The 15,132-nt window shown below is 37.7% G+C and overlaps 1 protein-coding gene across 3 annotated transcripts in view; it reads right to left on the bottom strand.

Moving 5' to 3' along the window:
- LOC132127052 (ephrin type-A receptor 5) overlaps positions 1–15,132 on the bottom strand; it is an 87,083-nt gene that overhangs the window by 29,342 nt on the left and 42,609 nt on the right. For 2 of the 3 annotated variants that reach the window (XR_009427480.1, XM_059538669.1), the window contains exons 6-8: positions 9,953–10,077; positions 6,259–6,418; positions 4,670–4,775 (exon numbers count right to left, since the gene is read on the bottom strand). Coding sequence is in view for 2 of the 3 variants with exons in the window: in XM_059538669.1 (XP_059394652.1) it covers positions 4,670–4,775; positions 6,259–6,418; positions 9,953–10,077 (391 nt within the window). In the remaining variant the exon portion in view is untranslated. The remainder of the gene's footprint in view (positions 1–4,669; positions 4,776–6,258; positions 6,419–9,952; positions 10,078–15,132) is intronic. The other variant, XM_059538670.1, reaches the window with a different exon arrangement.

Below are 15,132 nucleotides of genomic sequence, written 5' to 3'. Positions count from 1 at the left end.
TTGTGCGTGCACGCGCTACGCGGGACGGGTGGTCACCCTACTTGCATATCATTGTTCTTTTGTTGAATTTGATTGCTTCCGTTGTCCTCATTTGTAAGTCGCTTTGTATAAAAGTGTCTGCTAATAATATTCCTGGTATTTTTGGTAAAATAAATTTAGGAAAAATAATAAAGTGTGAATTTGTGTACATTCTCAGCCATTGTCCTTGACTCAACCCAAAGTCCTCACAGTATCACCTTAAAAAATGTCTGCGTGAATGGTATTCTGACAGTTTTACTAACAGCCCTGTCCAAAAGGAGCTTGTTCTCCAGATAGTCTGCTGTAATGGCCTTCTGACAGAGCCCTGTAGCTCATTCATGAATATGTCTTGACCTAGTAAGGCCAAAGAGGCTATTAACAACCCTGATTGCTTCCTGCAGGAGAGAGCGCGCTTCAAACCCATCTGTGACATAAAAGGTGACAGAAGTGTCAAGGCTGTGGCCCTGTATCCTGCACTCTTTGTAAGAAAAGTGTTTTTGGGACTAGCTTTGTAGATGCGTGTGTCACACATTACATGTACACATTACTTGCACGTTCTTGCCTTTGACTACAATGAATTTGAAGTAGTGCTTATATCTCCACCTTGAGTCAACTTTTCATCGGATCGCTCCTGACTCGCCATTTCTGCTGCTGCTGCGAATCTCTGTGTAGCTGTTGCGTGTGTGTGACTGTGTGTGTTTGGCGCCGCTGGCGCGTGTGTGTAAAAACACTGGCTCTGATTGGCTACCATGAAACACATGACTCTGCCTTAGCCAATCATAATCGCTTATCTCGTTATTAACCCACCTGCTCACTCGCTGTGTGAGCCAGGGGTGCGTTCGGATTGCATATTAAATCAATGTATAGTAACGCACCGCATTTAACGTTCAGTAAAGTTAACGGCGTTGTAACGACGGAAAAAGTAATTAGTTAGATTACCCCGTTACTGAAAAAATAACGTCGTTACCTAACGCCATTCTTTTAAACGCCGTTATTCCAAACACTGGTTAGGAGAGACAAATATTGTTTGAGGTTAGCATTATTAAGTTCTCTACTGACAGACATTCAAACCCTTGAAAACGTTTGCTTAATTGTATCGATGTTGTAACATGTATGCATTGTTTTCTGTTCTTTCTGTTATGATGTAGTTTTCTGTTGTCTGTTAATCATCTCATTAGTTCCCATTGTTGGTTCATGCTTATTAGCCCTCAGTTCTCCCTTAGTCTTTGTCCGTTCTCTGTATATGTTTGGTTTCCATGCCTGTTCTCCAGGCCTTTCTAAAAGGCTTTTTGCTGATCTCCTTCATACTTGTGCAGTTTGTATCACCAAGGCGTGACAGAAGAATGGGCCCACTACAGGTTTTGTTTTTTCCCCCCACTCATCTGTCACCATGAACATTCCTGCGGTTGCCCTGTTAGGCCTGGAGTAGGGTGACCATCTGCTGGAAGACCACACATGGGACATTTTACATCTCACGTGCCTCATTACCCTGATCACTCACTCTGTTTTTTACCATGCCAGCCTGAGCGAATGGTAAATGGCACGCACTCCAGCAGACGGTCCCAGAGACAATTTTGGTGCAGTTGTGGAGTGGGTGCTGGAGGATAATGGACTGTATTTCTCCTTCAAGTGGAATTAATAAACTGGTTTGGAGAGGTTGTTCTTAGTTCCCATTAACCTCAAGAATCTCCTTTGTCTCCTGTTTCTCCTCTAGTTCCGTCCAGCTCTCCTGTGTCTCCTAAGTTTATTTTGACTTTTAAGCTCCCACCCAGCTTTCTTCTTCTGCCACCTCTCTCTGCTGGTGCCTGTCAGTCCCTCAGCTCTCCCTCAGTCAGCGCCATCTAGGCGCTCTGATCCTCCTCAGGACTTCCAGCCTCCAGCTCCACCTAGGCTTGAGGATCACCTGTCTCTGCCTCCAGCCTCCTAGTCCTGGATTTCACCTGGACACATCGGCTCCGCCTTGGCTCCTAGCTCCCTTGTCTCCGCCGTGACCAGACATCCCAGTGGCTCCGCTAGGCTCCGTCATCCCTCCGGCTCCACTTGGTCAGTCGTCGACCATACGCTACCTCGGAACTCCACTCCTCCAGATTCACCTCATCAGTCCATCACTCTGCCTCTGTCTGCCTCCTCCTTCCCTCTGGCTTCACATTCGTCTTCAGTCGCCTTCGCCTTGGCCTTCCGGATCCTCAGTGTTGCCCTGGCTCTCCATCTACTTGGCTACATCTGGGTCTCCATCTCCAGTGGCTCCGTCTCCATTGTTTGTCCGCAGGTTGTCGTCAAAGCCTTCTCCATCATGGCTCCTCCCTCCTTCGACTCTGCCTTGGGGCTTCGTCCTGGCTGGTCTCTGGCTCCTCTTGCTCTAGGCTTTCCCTTGGCTCCTCCCACCCTCCGCTCCCCCTTGAACTTTGGACTATTTTTGTTTCTGCCTTTCTCATGCTCCACATGCTCCTCCAGATCCCCCACCCTCACTACTCAGTTGGACTTTGTTACGGCGCAGGGATGAGCTATTCCTGGAGAGGGTGAACTGTTAAATGTATGTCTTTTTTCTATTCTTTCCGTTGTGACCTAGTTTTCTGGAGTTGCCTGATTATGTCATTCAGTTCACCTGTTGTCTGTTAATCATCCCATTTGTTCTCTTGGTTTGGTTCTCAGTTGTCCCTTAGTCTTTGTCTGTTCTCAGTCTATGTTAAGTTGGTTTCAGTGCCTGTATATATATATATATATATATATATATATATATATATATATATATATATATATATATATATATATAATTTTTCAGTAATTTTCCTTGCCTTGCCCAAATTTGCTAAAGTGTACTTCTTTTCCACAACAGAAATAGCCATGAATTCTGATTAAATAAAATGTTAAGTCGTGTACTTCCATTTGAAAAAAACAAACAAACAACAAGTGCTTATGTAACTTGTCTATGTGTTCTGAGTTTCTGACTTAGTTTTGCCTGTGTCTTCATCAGTTCATTGTTCCCACCTATGACCTGTGTCATTAATTATCCCATTAGTCCCTGTGTTGTTAAGTCCTGAGTTCTCCCCAGTTCAATTTCCAGTTATTACCTATGTTACATGTTTGCTTACATGATTCCTGAGTTATCCTGCCTGTTTTCTGAATGGATTTATATTAAATACTTATCTTTTGTATTCCCTGCTCTCCATGAGTTTGATCTGCCAGAGACGCGTTACAGCTAATGGATTTTAATACTAATGTTAATGCTAACACTGAATGTTGAACATTGAAAAATTGCTGGTCAATGAAACCTTTACAGGTTTGAAACAAACAAACGAATGAATGAATGAATGAATGAATGGATGAATGAATGAATGGGTGAATGAATGAATGAATGAATGAATAAATAAATGTACTTCAGAGGGAGAATAGAGATGTTTTGCCATTAAATCAAACATTTACAGCTTAAGTTCATGTATTCCTTGGAAGCAGGAAATTATTTTTCCCGACAATTACTCTTTTAATTTCAAACTCAATATTTAATCTATTTTGAATAAAGTTAGCATTTCATAAGCGCAAACAAACATGAACACACGTTTATATCTGCACCTACTGCACTTCCAGCGTAATTCCAGTAAATTGCTGACTGTTTATTATAGATAGACAGAACGCGTCTCATTTTGTTTCCTCTAGTCAGCCAGGACAATAGCATGCATTACAGTCTCATTTTAAAATGTTGTGCCTGAAATGCTAAATAGGACAGCATGTATGAAACAGGATATTGTTGTTGGCTCCTCATCTTGTTCTGCCATTGTGTTTTGTGATCGTGCAAAAAAAAAAAAAAAAACGCTGTTTACATTAAGACGTGAATAGGCACTTACTTACTGTAGAAATGAGGTCAGTGATCAGAGATGTAGATACATATGTGAGGTCTTTAACTAACTTAATTATTTACAGATAATTAATAATAATGTAACATTAATAGAGATAATTATGTAATTCCCTTTTCCCTCCTGTGTTTCTCATTTTGTGAACTTCATAAGAAAAAAATCTGTATATGATGTGAATTTATGTTTTTATCACTTTTGTCTTATCTATTTTTTTAATAATAATAAAAAAAAAGAAAAAAAAATATATATATATATATATAAATGTATATAACTTGTGATTAGAGCTATTACTTAAGATTATTATTATTATTTTCAAAAAGCTTTATTTATATATTTACACTTATCCAATGTTGTCCACAAGGGTGAAAGATACTGTAATACTTAACATAAGTTATTTTCTGAGGAAATCATGTCTCACATGCTTCTAACATCACACTTATCTGTTAAAGCAACTGATAGGCCAGTCGTGCTAAATAATTATATGTTTGTTTGAAGCGCTTGATATAAAGTAGCTAAGTAGCTTGAACTGTATAGAAATGCTTATTCACTAATGTAAAGTCACATGACAGACTGATGGATTTTCTGTGCACAGTGCACAAATGTGATTAACTGATGACCAGTGTTGATTATTTTCATTATTAATTTGACTAGTTGTTGCATCCCTGCTTGCTATGAAAAAAGAAAAAAAAAACGAATGGAACCATTTATAGCAAACAGTTGTGAAATAGTTTGTTATGGATTGTTTTGGAATGGAGCTTTCAAACAAAAGCCACTTGGATTTTGTCATGACGTGTTCTTACCTGCCACTCATCAGGAAACCTGTGACCAATGCGATGAGGATGATGGTCACAGTAACAGCGACAGCGATGATGGGCACCTGACCCTGATCACTCGAGGCCGCTACTGCTGGAACAGACACCAGAGAATCACAAGAGCAGGGTTTGAGAGTTCATCACAATCACTACCTTGTTTCTTGCTAAATTCATAAGGAATTACTGTAAGTGTACAGTGTGACATTCAATTTTATACGCACCCAACACCACTGTGTGTTGCATGATAATGACAAAATTTAGTTGATGTGCGGTCGCAGATGGTTCACTATATATATATTTTTTTTAATTTTTACAAAAAAGTTTTAAAAATGTTCCAGTTTATGGGATCTTTTGAGTCACAAATGCAAAGAATTACATTAAACTAAATAAAAATCCATGTTAGAGACGCATAATTCTCTATGATGTCCCAACTTATCAATGTTGCTGAAATGGGTTTGTGAGTTCCCAGCATGAATTGCAATATATTAATTCATTATGCTCTTACTGTTATTGCATTAATGTTTCAATTTTTGCCGACATTCGTATTTTTTTTATTATTTGTTTTTTTTATATGCATCAGCATTCTCAAAGTTTGTGTCTCAAGCTTTGAAGCCTATCCAAACATCTCATATGTGACCCTAGAGCACAAAACAAGTCTCAGGTCGCTGGGGTATATTTTTTAGCATTAGCCAAAAAAACATTGTATGGGTCAAAATTATAGATTTTTTCTTTTATGCCAAAATAATTAGGATATTAAGGAAAGATATTTTGTACCATTTTCTACCATAAATATATCAAAACTTAATTTTTGATTAGTAATAGGCATTGCTAAAAACTTCATTTGAACAACTTTCCGATTCCAGATTTTCAAATATTTGTATCTCCTTACAAACCATACATCAATGGAAAGTTTATTTAATCAGCTTTCATATGATGTATAAATCTCAATTTTGAAAAATTAATGCTTAAGACTTTTGGTCTTAAGGTGTTGTGGTCCAGGGTCACATATATCTTTCCTTTATAAGACAATTGGGCCTTCAGAAAACAAAAAAATAGCATCGTTCAATTAACATATAATCCTATTATATCCTATAACCTATACATAAATGTCCAATTAATTAATATATAGTGATAATAGAAAGTATGTAAACCCATTGGAATCAATTGTTTTTTGTGTTAATTGGTATGCCATCTGAACTTTATCAAATATATCATACACATTAGTAATTATATGATTTTGAGATCTATTTATTCACTCTGAGGACAAATGATAGGCTCATACACAACTATAACAACTTTTGAAAACATTCACTGATGCTCAGAAATGTGCATAAATATGCAGAAAATAGAATGCAGGCAATCACAACGATGTAAAGTTCACCTACATTTCCCACAACACTATAAGTGTTTAATGGAATGTGTTTAATAGAGACAAAAAAGATTATACCTGTTTGTGTGCTGTTAGTTTAAGCACATTGCTTTTGTCTTAACTTGTCACTTTGATGAAGATCAGATGAGATTTTATGACTAATAATGCAGAAATATCTGTATTGTATATGTAAATATGTTTCACTTACAGTAAGGGCTTGTTTCAAACTCAAAGCGACGGCTGAAGCCTCCGTAGCCCGCAGAGGTGCGTGCTCTGATTTGAAAGATGTACACTGAGGAAGGTTTAAGGCCATCCACCAAAACATCCGTCTCCTTTGACTTGATGATGGTGTAGCTGGTTTCCTGATCCTACAGAGCCACCAGAAGACAAAAACGGTCAGAGAGGGAGAGAACGAGGGATAAAGGCCTTCTGTCCCATGAGAGAATGGCAAAGTGTGTGTGCTGTGGCCAGTAGTGAGGATCGGTTTCACGGTCTTCATTGGTTTTGTTTTAAAGCCCTGTGTTAAGTGCTCTGTCCATTAGCTTTCATACGAGTGGCATCGGGTCTTTATAGCTATTTCGTTTTTTAAGTGCATCGTATCATTGTTTCACAGAACGCTCCAAAACACTGAGGTCATGAGGAGCTGAGGCTCGTTTACAGACGTATTCTGTCTTTAAATGGCTCAACAAAGCAACCATCAAATGCTGCAAGGTGAGCAGCAATCAGAGACGCGATCGGAGAGGGGATTTTGTTTCGGGCTTTGTGAGGATTGTCGCCAGCGGGGTGGTCGACTGAGACGCCCAACAACAGCCCTGCTTCTATAAAGGATGAAGCCTGTCATCATCTACTCAAGCTCATGTTGCACAGATGTCTCCTGGAGGAATTTTGAATAGTTTACTGGTCGCTGTTTTCCATGCATTGAGAATAACTGTGGACTAGAGACATCAAGCTTGTAAAAGGCCAGGGCTTTTTCATAATGTAATTAAAGCGAATTGGCAGTCCCTTTTGATAATCAAAATCTGGCAAACAATTTGGCTCTAAATGGCTAAGATCTATAAATGGGTAAGCATGGTGGTGTCCAGTAAACGTCCAACTATGGCAGCGATCCAACGTGTCCTTGTATTGAATCAAAGACGGAGCCGGACGCGGAGCCGTTTAGTCCATGTCAATTTTTTTATTCGCCAAAACGTAAGCCCTTTTGACTTTTTGCCTGACATGGCTATATTAAGAAAAATTCGCCTCCCAAGACAACTCATTATGGAGCAGCTGGACCTTCCCAGACCTGCGCTGGCCAGACTAATGCGGCGGAATTCTGCTTTAAGCCCTGAAGCCCAGCGCTACGTTTTTTTTTTTTTTTTTTGCTACAGAGAGCTTCATCGAGGTCGTGGGAGAGGGCTACGGCCTAATCAAGACCTCGGTGTGCAGGTGCGTCCACACTGTCACCAACGCCCTTCTGCGCCATGCCGGGGATTACATCCTGGTGGATGGCACACTCATCCCTATCGCCAATCCATCAGTGATTGATCAGGCATACATATCGCGAAAGGGATACACGGCTATAAACGTGCAGGTTTTAGTTGACCATAGGGGTGTGATCTCTGACCTGGTGGCAAGGTCCAGCAAAACTTCAAGTTCCTCTGACGAGAAGCTTGGTGCCCTTTTTTACGTTGCTTCCCCAGCATATTCTGTATCTAACTCTCTCTCTCTGTTCATTTTAGATAGGTTGCTTTTTATTGAAAACATTAACCAATGGCAATCAATACCGCATTAAACAGAAGTAACTGCTTCTGCTTGCCAATCAATTCTGATTGTAAAGTACCTTACCATTAATATAAAAGTGTATTATATAATTTTTACAAGTCGTTAAACCCATGTCAAGAAGCGACACAAGTGGCACAGCGGGATAAGGAGGGTGGATGATTAGCGAGGGATACCCGGTTCGTCTAACCGTCACAACATATCGTGTGAACATATTACTGACCATTTGATAATTTAATTTACAGTCTATATTCTACTGATAGCTTAAACTATGTTAAAATAAATGTTACTGTAATAATTTGAGGAATGTTTCATTTGCATAGAACGTGTTGTCTTTCTTAACGCTGTATTGCACCTTCGCGTGAAGTGGAAAATCGATTCCTGAGCAATCGATGCCAACTAATTCAGCACCCTCACTTTGGACAGCGCTCTTGTAACGTCGGACGTAAGAGGAAGCGGGCTAAGAAGCTTCCTAAGGGACACACTTAGGAACATAAACAACTTTGGTAAGATATATCTTTCGACGTCTTCTTAGCGCGCTAAGAGTGAGCTTTATCGGGGAACCGTGCCCAGATTTACTAACAGCATTCAACAGCACTAATCCTTGTTTGGTGTTAAAACTACTTTCATGATTTACTAAATAAATGTAGTGAAACTTTAGGGATTATAAAGTGTGCACATGGTTATTTTTATGGCTGACCTTATTACATATGCATTTGTATGAGTTGCCCTTTTAGGGAAACAGGTCTGCTGTGAGAACAAGAAATAAACATTCAGTTTTTTTTTCTGTAAATTTCATACATATCAAAATTAAATAATTGTTTTCTTTAGATATTATATCATTTTGTATGCATATTTTAGATACTTGTCTAGCATTTTTGCATCTTTTTTGAAGCCTAAAAGCTCCAGTTTCCAATTATTGTAGCTGCAATGAAAAAAAAGTACATTATTAGAGTATGATCGCCCAAAGCATTTTATACATTTTTTTTTAAGTTTTTATGGAGAAAAAACTAAAATAAACTTCATTAGTTAAAAAATACTTCTAAAGCATTTTAGCATTTATAATCTTATTTAATATTGATTCCAACATTTACTAATACATTATTAAAATCAAAAAGTTGCATGTAATAATAAAAGTGAGCTAATATATACGCACATGGAACAGTTGTATTTTATTAATTAATCTTAATAAAGATGAATAAATATTATAACAATCCGTTGCTCACTGTAATATTTGTTAATGCATTAAATATAGTCAACAAATGGAACCTCTATGTAAAGTGTTACCAAAAATCCTTTTTTTCCCTAATAAACATTTATTTTTTTATTGTTTTTATGAAATTTATACAGAACATGAAATGTTATGGTTTTTCAGGATTATTTGAGTAATAGAAAACTCGAAATAACAGTATTTATTTAAAAATATAAATGTAGCATCACATACACAGATTTTTTTTTTATTCACAAAAAATATATAATAATTGAATGTGCATTTTTAAGGTAAGTGGTTGCAAACAATTTATTTTAGATACATTTAAATAATAATAATAAAAAAGTTAAAATTCAGTCAGCTAAATTAGTTTATTTAAATGTAGCTAAAATACATTGAATGCAACCACTTACCTTAAAAAAATGCACATTCAATTATTGTTATTGTTTTTTTTGTGTGTGTAAATACATTAAATGTAACTTTTATCCTGCAAAAATGCATATTAAAATAAATCTTACCAAAACCTTAAAATGGTGATATATCATGTTTTCTCAAAAACATTAAGAAGTACAGCAGTTTTCAACAATGATGATAATGAGAAATATTTCTTGAGCAGCAAACCAGCATATTCAAATGATTTCTGAAGGGTCATGTGACACTGAAGACTGGAGTGATGATGCTGAAAATACAGCTTTGATCACAGGAATGAATTACATTTTAACATATTACAAACAGTTATTTTAAATTGTAATAATATTTCAAAATTAAATATTTGTATTTATTATTTTTATCACATATAAAAGCAGTCCTGGTGAGCAGAAGTGACATTTGATCTGTAGCACATCTTTTAAGTATTCTAGAATTTTCTTTCTTTGTTTCTTTTGATTTTGGGGTGTAATGTAACCTGGGAATGTTTACAGCATGCAGTATTTACCTTCTCAAAATACTTGATCTCATACTCCAGGATGATGCCGTTGGGTCGGTCGGGTTCCTGCCAGGACACTGCGATGCTATTCTTCGCCGTCTTGCCTTTTTTCACCACGGTTATAGGAGACGGAGCTGGGAACAAAACAGTTACATCTCACCTTACTTTTCAGCTCAAATCAAGCAGGAAATGTATTTTCTTGCATGATGCAGTGAAGCCCTGATGCAATGTGCTGTAATTGTCATTTGAAGGTTTCCAAGTCTATATACTTGAGACTTATATTTGATAAGTCCAACCCCTCAGCAATTCCTAATTAAATGAAGATATCACATTGTTCTAATTACTTGAATGAGTTTCATAAAGTTCAGAGAAAAAGCAATTCAGAAATATGAAATAGTGCACACATCAGTGGCAGAGACAATCAGAGGGAATGCCTTTCATCTTAACTATTCGATCGCTTTGAGAAAACACTTTGAACGTGGATTCAGGCAATGACATGCTTTAATGTTTGTACAACCTAATTATCGCAGATGAAAAATGCATGGTGAAATCTGTCCTGATTTACCTCCTTCCCATAAACTCCCACACATGACATCACTCTCAACAAGTATGCAACTGTTTTAGAGTTTATATCATTTGTCCATAAAAGAGTATGAATGATACTACTTAGAATAACTTTGTTAAATATTCACAATATTATATTATGGTGGAATTTAAAGTTGCAAGAGTTGCAAGTGTGGTTTTGAAATACTGAATGAATAATTGAATTAATTGATTTACTGAATTGCTAAATAAAGCATTACACAGATTGCACTGGCTAAGCTGCATGTTTGTACCTTAAAATATCTATAATGTATAACCTGAAGTGTTACATTATATTACATTAAGCAATTATATACAGTACAGACAAAAAGTTTGGACACACCTTCTCATTCAAAGAGATTTCTTTATTTTCATGACTATGAAAATTGTAGAGTCACACTGAAGGCATCAAGGGCTATTTGACCAAGAAGGAGAGTGATGGGGTGCTGCGCCAGATGACCTGGCCTCCACAGTCACCGGACCTGAACCCAATCGAGATGGTTTAGGGGTGAGCTGGACCGCAGACAGAAGGCAAAAGGGCCAACAAGTGCTAAGCATCTCTCGGGGAACTCCTTCAAGACTGTTGTAAGACCATTTCAGGTGACTACCTCTTGAAGCTCATCAAGAGAATGCCAAGAGTGTGCAAAGCAGTAATCAAAGCAAAAGGTGGCTACTTTGAAGAACCTTAGAATATGACATATTTTCAGTTGTTTCACACTTTTTTGTTATGTATATAATGTCATGATTCTGCCTTCGTGTCCTGATTTTCCTGGTCTTGGGGCAGGATCATGACAGGCCCATGTTTTATGTGCAAGCACGTGGCCATTTGTTTGGGCCATGTGCTTGCGTTGTCTTGTCACCTTACCCCGCCCCCTTGTCATCATCTCGTAATCATTTGATTGTTGCTTTCACCTGTGTCACCTGTTCCTGATTAGTTTGCTCCCCATTTAATCTCCTCATGTTCTCTGTCCTGTGTCGGTACATTGTCTAACCTTGAGCCTGTTGAGAGTCTTGTCAAAGTAGTAGTTCGTTCCTGTTTCTGTTGTAGTCTAGTTTGTCAAGTGTTAGTCTAGTTTAGTCATCCTTCGTCTGTCTAGCCCTTGTTTTTCCCCCTCGTGGGTTTTGTTTTTACTGTTATTTGTTCATTAAACTGTGTTGCTGTGACAACTGTCTGCAATTGAGTTCATCCCTCCATCACCCATCCTGACATATAATTCCACATGTGTTAATTCATAGTTTTGTTGCCTTCAGTGTGAATCTACAATTTTCATAGTCATGAAAATAAAGAAAACTCTTTGAATGAGAAGGTGTGTCCAAACTTTTGGTCTGTACTGTAATTGTAGGATGTTTTAAAAAGAACTGAGACAAAATCTGACAGCTAAAATTATGTAAACTTGAGAAAAGGACAGAAAACCAATATACTATATTACTATCAGAACTATATCATAAAGAAAATCCATACAATGAATGCACTATATACCAAGTTCTCGGATGCCAAAATGTATATTTTTTAATTTTTACATTTTAATGAGCAAATTTACTAGATAAATGACTCACTCAAGAACCAGATCAGTACAAATAGTACATATGAACCATTCAGACTGGTTATATGAATCAACTTGATTCATAATAGTCCATCTAAAAGAACAAATGTGATTCTTCTCTACACACATCTGGCTAAAGTGCTAAAACTGTTTGGGATATTACATTATATAAATCTGAGACAGACTTTATACAGTTTCTAGTTATATTGCACTGTAGGAATTAAAAGCCAATTCAACTCACATCCTGTGTAGAATAAACACGTATTGCAAAGCAAAAACTTTACTAATTTTTTGTCTTCTGCTTCTCAGTTTTCCTCCCACATGGTTGTGTTTGGTGTCACTCATATGAGAACACACATAAAAAAGCCCCTATCAGTCTATACATGGAGAGCTGAAATCAAACCCGGCTTTATATTCCTCAACAGAAGTGTCGGACTGTGTCCATGAGATAAATCACGTTTGAATTCTCCGGACGATCCCTCAGGCGCTGATCCAACAGCTCAATAGAAGCCTATGATAGGAAAGCAAAGAAAAGTCTTCTTTTACCCATCCTCTCTTTCCCAAACAAAGAGTAACTGTATCCTTTATGCTCAGACAAAACTGTAATCATTCCTATCTTAAAAGCCTGAAACGGTATACTTGGCAACCTGATCTTCAGGCCTGCAGGAAAAGAGAGGTCTTGTGGAGGGTAGATGGGCCACTTAAACCTTCTGGCAGCCTGTTAAATGTTTGACTTTCAGTCAGCCGGGAGACACGGCCCTTTGAGTTATTGATTCTCAATAATCCTTAAGGTCAGCCAAGGGAATTTTGATCTATATTGGTGATGGCAAGAAACAAAAACATCAGCAGGGGATCCATCAAACAAAATACATGTGCTGTTTGACAGAGAGTGAGAATATATATCCAAACGCATAAATATAGGTTAGGCCCACGCAAAATCTTTGCCCTGCTTATTTACACAGAATCTAAATGCATGCATTGCATGTTATGTACAGTATGTGTCTGTTTAAAGTTTAAATAAAAAACCTGTGGTTGCCAGAACTTTACAATAAATAAATAAAATTGAAGATAATATTAAAAATTAGATTTTCAAAATGCATTAGTATTGGTATTAACATTAGCTATGCTTAAACACCATTCTGGTTACACAACGTATTTTCCAATTAAAAAAAATATATATATATTTTACTGTAAAATGACATGAAATGTTTTACCATTTAGTATTTTCAATTTATTTGATCATACTTTGTTACATGTACAGTAAGTGTAAACCCCATTTCACCATACAGAAATCCATTTAGCATCTAGTTCCACAGATATTCCCTTAAACCCAACGCAGCAAATGTAAAAATGTGTGCAGGGTTGGTGTAGACCTATATGACAGCACAAAAGCAGTGAAACCTTTCTCTGTGTGAATTTTCACAGTCCTATTTTTAGTTCAGTGAGGAATTTTCATCTACAGTAGCATTCATTGCAGAATACATTGTGGACCGTCTAATAAATGTGATAAAACCAGATACTGTGTATTTAACAGCTTGAACTGCATCTTTCCATTTCCAAAACCCACAGTCAGTAAATCAAAACACTCTGAGTTGCGAAACGAAACACAGTCGGCTATGAAAGCCAAAGGTAATAAAGTCCTGGACAGTCTCATCACCAGTGACAGGTCACAGCGCAAAGGTCCCGCCAAAGTGCCGCCTCTCAGTTCATTAACAGATGGATCGGCAGCCTTCTCTGGGAAGCGTGTCAGAGGAAGTGTGATGATTGCACTCTGATTAATGCCTCCAAATGGGAAGTGTTGCCTTTATCTAGTGTGAGAATCTCGCAAAGGCTTGATATCTGCGCCAGCCAAAGAAACAGCATGAAATGTCACTACTTCCACAAGAACTCATGTAGCGAACTATTTTTTTTTTTTTTTTTCACACAACCCGAGCCACTTTAGCTTAGTTAATCGCAGCTGTCAAGAAGAATCCAGCTTAGCATGAGCAGCATCAAAAACCAAAAAAAAAAAAAAAAAAAAAAACCTTCAACACTGACTGCAGGCAGTATTGAGTTTTGTGTAGGCGGAATCTTCCAAGCAAATATTTGCATGTGATTTAATTGAAGTTAGCATGCCGGGCCGCGGTTTTCATCTGGGTAAGAAAGGTCATCTCCTCTGCTCCGGCCCTGAATGACTGCCAGCTCCAGGATCTCAACAGGCCGTGTGTTTGTAAACAAGTGTTGTTTGGGGAGCCCTGCCGAGAAGCAAGATGAAAAACCACTGGCAGAGCTGAGCGGCCCATCGGCCAAATCTAGGCCTGAGACATAACTCCTGCCAACAGATGCCTGTGCCAGCCAGAGGCCTGGCCTGAGAACTATGAGCTACCAAACACAATCTTAACTATTTGCCAAAAGTATCTGCCCTGATGCATAGCATCTGGCTAGACAGATTTTAAGACAATGCCAACATCTTTTCTTAACCAGCACTATTGTAGTCCTTTCAAAGGTTTGGGTTTTTGAAATATTGTTCAGCAAGGCTGATTTTATTTGATCAAAATTACAGTTAAATGGTGATATTAGTATTGCTATTTAAAATAGCGGTTTTCTATTTTCAGATATTTTAAAATGTTTTTATTTCTGTTCATTATTCCAGTCTTTAGGGTCACATGATCCTTCATGAATCATTCTAATATGCTGATTTGCTGCTCAAGAAACATTTCTGATTATTATCCAACATAGGCTCATTGCAAATAAGTGCATATAAAGCATCATTTTCGCATAATTACTTGAGGAATATTACGAGACAATATTATGATATGATAAACTGATACTTTTTAACATTTCATCACATATATTGCTTCATAACTCATGCGGAGTTTTCTAACCCAGTAAATTTACACGCGTTTTGGTGGTGCATTTGATAGACGAAGACCTGGTACGATCAAAACAACTCAAATCCACATAAGGAAGTCAAAATGGCACGGCTGGATCAACAAATGTGTTTTTATATGACTTTTCTATTTGCTAACACTATCAGGTAGGTTTGGTGTTGGGGATATTTCCAACATGATACAGCATTAACTT

Source organism: Carassius carassius, chromosome 45 (assembly GCF_963082965.1).
Source record: "Carassius carassius chromosome 45, fCarCar2.1, whole genome shotgun sequence".
Taxonomy (NCBI): Eukaryota; Metazoa; Chordata; class Actinopteri; order Cypriniformes; family Cyprinidae; genus Carassius; species Carassius carassius.
Note: the sequence above shows the minus strand (reverse complement) of the source record. Positions and strands in the feature narration are given on the sequence as shown.